This window comes from Pecten maximus, chromosome 19, assembly GCF_902652985.1.
Source record: "Pecten maximus chromosome 19, xPecMax1.1, whole genome shotgun sequence".
Lineage (NCBI taxonomy): Eukaryota > Metazoa > Mollusca > Bivalvia > Pectinida > Pectinidae > Pecten > Pecten maximus.
The window spans coordinates 15956569-15965720 of NC_047033.1; the positions used below are offsets into that span (position 1 = coordinate 15956569).

General features: G+C 39.0%; 1 protein-coding gene across 1 annotated transcript; it reads right to left on the minus strand.

Annotated features, from left to right (window-relative positions):
• Positions 1-6154: 6154 nt before the first annotated feature.
• On the minus strand, positions 6155-6877 carry LOC117317435. Its single transcript, XM_033872246.1, has one exon. The coding sequence runs from the start codon at positions 6875-6877 to the stop codon at positions 6155-6157; it is 723 nt and encodes a 240-aa protein (XP_033728137.1).
• Positions 6878-9152: the final 2275 nt, after the last annotated feature.

The following is a 9152-nucleotide window of genomic DNA, read 5'->3' on the forward strand; positions in this document are numbered from 1 at the left end:
TATTGTCGACATTTTATATAGTGTAAAATAATTGTATAATAATACCAAATATACATCCAATCACAAAACACTTCATCACTTAAAATTGAGTATCAATATTTGTAAAGATCAATAGGTACAACGGACGAAGAATTCACTGGTTTAAAGTGAACACCTACATGTAAGTCGAGGTCATTTGATGGTTAATGATCTACAATACGATATTAACAGTTCTATAGTAAACACCTACATGTAAGTCGAGGTTATTTGATGGTAAATGATCTACGATATAAACAGTTCTATTGTAAACACCTACATGTAAGTCGAGGTTATTTGATGGTTAATGATCTATGATATTAACAGTTCTATAGTAAACACCTACATGTAAGTCGAGGTTATTTGATGGTTAATGATCTACATAAGGTTATTTGATGGTTAATGATCTATAATATTAACAGTTCTATAGTATACACCTACATGTAAGTCGAGGTTATTTGATGGTTAAGGATCTATGATATTAACAGTTCTATTGTAAACACCTACATGTAAGTCGAGGTTATTTGATGGTTAATGATCTACAATATTAACAGTTCTATAGTAAACACTTACATGTAAGTCGAGGTTATTTGATGGTTAATGATCTACAATATTAACAGTTCTATAGTAAACACTTACATGTAAGTCGAGGTCATCAAAAGGCATATGGTTTACGATATTTATTCACAAAACATCGCCTTAATTGATATTACTGTATAATGTGAGATAAAAACCCGTTCGGCACGTTGTTTTACCTTGACTATTTCGTGAGATATGCGATTTCTGTATGTTAATTGAAATCTGTCGGTAATGATAAATCGGTACGATAATAATAGGTTAGTGGTAAACGATAGTCAGTATATCCATAATTTCAATTATGTCGTTGAAAATAATACAATGGTAATTTTTTTAGATCTATTTATTCACATTGAGAGTCATTTTCCTGGAAACCGTGTTTTAACCGTTAGGTATAATGGTATATAAGTACAATATCTTTTATCAATGTAAAGGGAGTGTATACGAAGACAAACATGTGTGGAATAGGAATTTTATTTACACATATATAGTACGTATGTGGTAATGTGATTTAAAAAAAAATGAAAACCATTAACATCTTTTCGGTTTATTTGAATATGCATGAAGTCAGTCACACTGGGAAATTTGATCTTTGTAATATAAGAATCAAACACCAAAAAAAACCGAATTCAGAAAGATTTGTTTAATGTTAAAGATATTTCGATTTTAAAAAGTTCTTGAATAACACAAGAATAAGCCTGTTGTTGCTGTATTACAACGTATGTTGATTGTAGTCAATTAAAAGGGACGAAGGTCTGTCGGCTCCCTCTATTGCAATACTTAAATCTTCTTTCGTTTCTATCTGATCAATTTTACTATTTTTGTTTTCTGCTGATGGTGTCTCCTTGACATCCGTTCTCCTACACTAACGACATTTACGCTGACGTCGAGCTCAGTACTTAACAAACTTACCGCCACTCAAACAAACTTACCGCCACTCAAACAAACTTACCGCCACACAAACAAACTTACCGCCACACAAACAGACTTACCGCCACTCAAACAGACTTACCGCCACTCAAACAAACTTACCGCCACTCAAACAAACTTACCGCCACTCAAACAGACTTACCGCCACTCAAACAAACTTACCGCCACTCAAACAAACTTACCGCCACACAAACAAACTTACCGCCACTCAAACAGACTTACCGCCACTCAAACAAACTTACCGCCACACAAACAAACTTACCGCCACACAAACAGACTTACCGCCACTCAAACAAACTTACCATCACACAAACAAACTTACCGCCACTCAAACAAACTTACCGCCACACAAACAAACTTACCGCCACTCAAACAGACTTCGGCAATTCTCATATTTATATTAGTTTAATGTTCATCAAAGAACAAGAGACAGGTAAGAATCAGAAAAGACAAGCTAAATTAAGATCCGCTACCTCTAATTGATAAGGTGAGAACCAGATCAACTACCTCGAGGTGACACAGATGAGAACAAGATCAACTACGTCGAGGTGACACAGATGAGAACAAGATCAACTACGTCGAGGTGACACAGGTGAGAACCAAATTCGCTACCTCCAATAGAAAAGATGAGAACCTGATTCACTACCTTGAGTTGATAAGGTGATATTATAATTACAGTTGTTTTGTCCTCTACATCACATGATGTCCCTGGTCCCTAGATTATCACATGCCTTTGACCGAAATTTAAATTTCAACTTTCACGCCATGCTGATGGCTGATATACTGAACGCTAAGCAGAAATAGCAACTAACATTTATAAAGACTCGGCCAAGGGACAGAACCCTAAAACTTCCTTACAGGACTGAACGCTCAACTAAAGGCCAAACGTGAGGGATTGTTAAGAAAGAAGTAGAAAGCTGTTAAGTTTGAAGAATAGAAAAGATAATATCTTAAGTTTAGTGTCCTCTTACGATCATGCAAAGGGAGCAGCATGTACAATTCTTACACCCTACCTGCTAGGCAATTCAACACAGGTAACAGACTGTGTGGGATAAAGGTAAAGCTCGTTGTTATAACAATACATTATTGGTGAGTATTGGGGTAAGTTCTACAGTGATAACAAACTATATGGTAAGCTACCATAGTATGTTCATAATTATTTCCATAAAATATATAAATATAGAATATAAATTCTATATTACTTTATTGTAACGATTCACCCACTTAGCGTGATGTTCGTTTTTTTTAATTCTCTGTTTAGAACATTACTAAAACGGACATTCTATTTTAGAGCTCTGTCTATCCTGTTTAAGCAAAATAATATTAGTCGAATTTACGGAATACAAATGTCTTTAAACTAAGAAGCATAGAAAAAATAAAGATATATTTTTGTTATATTTTATTCGGTAAGCAACTCGTCATTCAAATTTGACAGAGAAAGATTTTATGTCTAGCATCATTTCCGCTTACACAAAGACCCCTGAACAAAAGGCAAAGAAGAATCTGACCAGGTGTCTCGTAAGGGTAAGCGTTTTCTGTTCTGTCGACGGACGGCAGCCGTAATGTAATCTAGGCCCAGTCAAGGAAATGACACATCCTAAACCGACAAGCAAAGTGGAGATAAATTCGAAAATAACGCAGTCGGGAACAACTTAAATTCAGCAAATTATTGTTTTAAACAGAATTGATATCGCTGTATATTTTACGTATGAAATCATCAACATTTTTTCCCACCAGAAATGCGTTATAAGCGAAATTGACTGTATCAAATGTAAAAAAAAAAATCGATGAATGAGAACTGGAAATATCAACATTCAATGTATAAAACACTACAGCGTCTACAAACTAATAGGTATACTTGTTTTTTATGTTTTCTAGATGAATTTACATTTTTTATAATCTGTTGAGATTATCTGGATTCTCACACCAACTTTCGTCTATGATGTGTAACCGAATTTACAGGATCACTATGGTGGATAACAGCAAGAGAAAAAATACGGTACGTATTACTCAAAATCACAAAGATTGATGAAGTAGAACAATACGACAAGTGGCTACGTAAGATTAAGTTGTTGTTGACGAGGACAGAAAGTCGGCATGATCTTCCTCAAATGATTACGATTAGCACGCGATAATGTGCGTATGGTGTGCTCTTGATCAACTGTCAGAAGTATTGGTACCCATAGGGCCAAAAGCTTTCTCATTGCAAGATCCTCGGTCAGAATGGAATGTACTCTTTCCTGTGAAATGCCAACTCTATTGGCTGTATATCGTTCTGTGACTAGTCTGTTAGTTAAAACAATATCATAAACTTTATTGGTCATTTCTGGGGTTGCAACATTGACAGGCCTTCCATGACGGGGGCCATCCTCAAGGCTCTCTCGGCCGCGCTTAAATTCCGCCACCCACCTTTTAACTGTAGCATAGGAAGGGGCATCTGGTAGTGTTTCTTCCATATCTTTATGGATATCCTTAGGTGTAAAACCTTTTTCATGCAAATATTGGATCACTGCTCTTTCACCGATTTTTTTCCATTTTGCAAAAGCCGCTTATCTTGTTTACTTTAGAGTTACTTTAGAGTCGAAATATAAACTAACCAAATGAGACCAGTCCTTCGGTGCACAGCCCTTTATAGTCAGAGAATAGTAGGGCTTAAAAACATCCTTGAGTACCTCCTTTAATACGAGGCTCACAACATATTAATCATTCCTCGTATCAACACCTTAAGTCATTGACGTTACTGTCATGTCCTAGAAGCACGAAACTTCTGTATCGCGCAGTTTAATCATTTTGCCTCTACCATCTTACTATACCTTGTGTGGGGCGCGGTGGCCGAGTGGTTAAGGTGTTCGACACTTTATCACTAGCCCTCCACCTCTGGGTTGCGAGTTCGAAACCTACGTGGGGAAGTTGCCTGGTACTGACCGTAGGCCAGTGGTTTTTCTCCGGGTACTCCGGCTTTCCTCCACCTCCAAAACCTGGCACGTCCTTAAATGACCCTGGCTGTTAATAGGACGTTAAACAAAAGAAACCAAACCAAATCTTGTGTGGCTTTTGTACAATATTTTGAGACACTTTCGTCGACTCGGTAATCTCTGTGGTTAGTCGTAACCTGTATGACTTGTTTTACCTCATTTTAATAGTGACACAGTTCAGAATATGCAGATGTAGTTGACTTCTTTGGAATCCAATATTGTAAATTATGAAATACATTGAACTATTGCGTTGTAGCAACTCTTCATGCAGATTTTGACATTTCTTTCCACAAACATTTGTATTTTGAGTTTCCGCAGTCACCTCTCAGTGTCAACACTCTAGACCTTTAGCATAATTGATGAGTCCTAGAAGGACGAAATAGCATTTGACGCAGTTTAATTATTTTGAACCTACACTATCTAATTTTTCATTGGTTTGGAAAGGTGCTTATAACTTTTCTTTCTTTTGTAGATTCCTTACACCTAATGCTAGGCACGAGAGTATCATGGCTACACTGTATCATTTTTACTTACATTGCATTTTTTTTGGTTACATTCAGAATAACTACGGCGGCGTATTAAGGCCACTACATAACAAATATTTACAAGATACTAAGTTGTACGTAAAAATAATAAGTTGAACGTACAAGATACTAAGTTGTACGTACAAGATACTAAGTTGTACGTACAAGATACTAAGTCTTACGTACAAGATAATAAGTTGAACGTACAAGATAATAAGTTGTACATAAAATATACTAAGTTGTACATACAAGATAATAAGTTGTACATACAAGATAATAAGTTATACATACAAGATACTAAGTTGTACGTACAAGATAATAAGTTGTACATACAAGATAATAAGTTGTACATACAAGATAATAAGTTGTACATACAAGATACTAAGTTGTACGCACAAAATAAGTGGACGTACATGATAAATTATATTTTTGCAGTTGACCTAATACGCCACCGTTAACCCACAAACGTTTCTTCTCTCAGATAACAAAGCATGTAGACCATACATGTACTATCGACCTATAAAGGCAGTGTACAATTGTATCTGACACACCAATTACTTATGCAAAACATACAATGTACACCGTGAATGATTCTGCCAGAGTTTTGTAAGGTGCTGAAATTCATGGCTGAAATTCACATCAATTTACAAATGTTCCATCGATGTCAAAAACAAAAAAAGTAAATTAATCTATAAAATATATTTGTAAGTAATATTATATTTTGTTATAGCCGATGACAATACAACAAAAAGAGAACTATAACTTATTGTTGAAAAGACAATTTATTATTGTTAAGGGTGTGTAAGTTGACTAAACCTCTCGTCAGCTAGAACTCATTGTAATTCCACTGTTATCGACTAGTAAATCAAAGGCGCGAGCGAAGACGACAGGATTTATTTAGTCGGGTCCAGCCCACGCAAATATTTACCTAATTTTGACCCAAGTCCTTCACAATTGTCACCTGTGGTTTAATTTGTTGTCTAAATTTATCTATTTAATGTGATCAATAAATGCTAAGTACATCCATTGTTAAAATAACATATATATTTTTACAAGTCCACCGTAACCCCCTAGTAGAGTGGTAACACTATCCAGCCACTCCTAATATAGCTTTCCTTAGTTACCACTATTTCATCACAAGTCCATCCGGCCATCACCGGTCATTGTGCAGTATCCTATCCGGCTATCACCGGTCATAGTGTTGTATCCTATCCGGCCATAACTAATCATTATGCTGCATCCCATCCGCCCATCACTGATCATTTTACTGTATCCTATCCGGCCATCACCGGTCATAGTGTTGTATCCTATCCGGCTATCACCGGTCATAGTATTGTATTCTATCCGGCCATCACCGGTCATAGTGTTGTATCCTATCCGGCCATCACCGGTCATAGTGTTGTATCCTATCCGGCCATCACCGGTCATAGTGTTGTATCCTATCCGGCCATCACCGATCATTGTGCTGTATACTATCCGGCCAACACCGGTCATTGTGCTGTATACTATCCGGCCATCAATTATCACTGTGCTGTATCCTATCCGGCCATCACCGATCATTGTGTTGTATCCTATCCGGCCATCACCGATCATTGTACTGTATCCTATCCCGCCATCACCGGTCATAGTGTTGTATCCTATCCGGCCATCACCGATCATTGTGCTGTATCCTATCCGGCCATCACTGATCATTGTGTTGAATCCTATCCGGCCATCACCGGTCATTGTGTTGTATCCTATGCGGCCATCACCGGTCATTGTGCTGTATACTATCCGGCCATCACCGGTCATAGTGTTGTATCCTATCCGGCCATCACCGATCATTGTGCTGTATCCTATCCGGCCATCACTGATCATTGTGCTGTATCCTATATATCATTATTTAGTGCATTGTGATTCCCTTGTGTATCTTTCTCCATTTTAGATCCTTAGCATCAGTAACGAGTCCTAGAAGGACGAAACAGCTGTATCAAGTCCAAAAAATCAGTAACGAAAACTAGGAGGACGAACAGCTGTGCAATATCCCTAGCATAAGTATGGAGTCCTATTAGGACAAAACAGTTTATGGTGTCCCTAAAATCGCTGACGAGTCATAGACGAACGTTATTGCTGGATTGTGTGTTCCTTACATCACTGATGAGTCCTAGAAGGACGAAACAGTTGTATGGTGTCCCTTACATTCCTGACGAGTCCTAGACGGACGAAACAGTTGCATGGTGTCCCTAGCATCACCGACGAGCCTTAGAAGGACGAAACAGCTGTAAAGTGCCCTTAGCATCAGTAGCGAGTCCTGTAAGGACGAAATGGTTTCTGGTGGCCCCTACATCACTGGCGAGTCCTAGAAGGAAAACAGTTGTATGAAGAAGCTTTGTTTTTAGTTTATGATTTGGTATGTACGCTCTTTCTTTTATTAGATTTATAAATAAAAGTGCTGCTTCTTGTGTTTTTTTCGGTACAGTGCAAATTTCCCAACCATTAACAATCTATCAAATTCTGTCGCGCCGATGTGCAGATCAAGCTACCATTAATCCAGCTGTCCTACTATCCAATCACGTTTAATCCAGTTGTCTTACTCTCCCGTCACCATCAATCTGGTTGTCCTACTATCCCGTCACCATTAATCTGGATGTCCTACTATCCCGTCACAATTAACCCAGTTGCCCTACTATCCATTCACCATCAATCTGATTGTCCTACTTTTCATTCACGTATAATCCAGTTGTCTTACTCTCGCGTCACCATTAATCCAGTTGTCTTACTCTCGCGTCACCATTAATCCAGTTGTCCTACTATCCATTCACCTTTAATCTGGTTGTGTTACTATCCTGTCATCACTAAATTGGTTACCCTACTATCCCGTCACCATTAACCCAGTTGTCCTACTATCCCGTCACCATTAACCCAGTTGTCCTACTATCCCGTCACCATTAACCCAGTTGTCCTACTATCCCGTCACCATTAACACAGTTGTCCTACTATCCCGTCACCATTAACACAGTTGTCCTACTATCCCGTCACCATTAACACAGTTGTCCTACTATCCCGTCACCATTAACACAGTTGTCCTACTATCCCGTCACCATTAACCCAGTTGTCCTACTATCCCGTCACAATTAACCCAGTTCTCCTACTATCCCGTCACCATTAACACAGTTGTCCTACTATCCCGTCACCATTAACACAGTTGTCCTACTATCCCGTCACCATTAACACAGTTGTCCTACTATCCCGTCACCATTAACCCAGTTGTCCTACTATCCCGTCACAATTAACACAGTTCTCCTACTATCCCGTCACCATTAACACAGTTCTCCTACTATCCCGTCATCATTGTTCCAGTTGTCCTACTTTCCCGTCACCATACTACTACTACTACTACTACTACTACTACTACCACTACTACTACTACTACTACCACTACTACTACTACTACTACTACTGCTACTACTACGACTACTACTACTACTACACCACCACCACTACCACGCACCACTACGAATACTACACGACGACGACTACTACCACTACGACACCATACCACCACGACGACCACTACTACGAGACTACTACACTACCACTACCACTACTACTACTACTACTACATACTACTACTACTACTACACTACGACACACCACTACTACCACTACTACTACACACTACTACTACACTACTACGATACTACCAACTACTACGACCACAAGTGCAAGTAAACGACACGAGGTACTACGACACCAAACGACAGAGACGACGACGACCAGACAACGAGGTCCACAACCCGACCACACAGACGACGAGACACGACGAACGAAACCAAGTCGACACACGACGACCTAACAGAGACCGACACGACGAGACAACGACGAGAGACGAGACTAACGACACACAGACACGACAGAGAGACCACAAAAAACGACAAGACAAGCCACACGACGACGACACAACAGGACGACAAACGACAGCACACGAGACGAAACACGACGACAGACGACACGACGGAACACGAGACGACCAAGCACACGACACACGACTACACCACGAACACTACAACAATACAGACACAAAAACACGACACGACACAGACACGACACACACCACGAATACACGACGAACACACGAACGAATAAACGACAC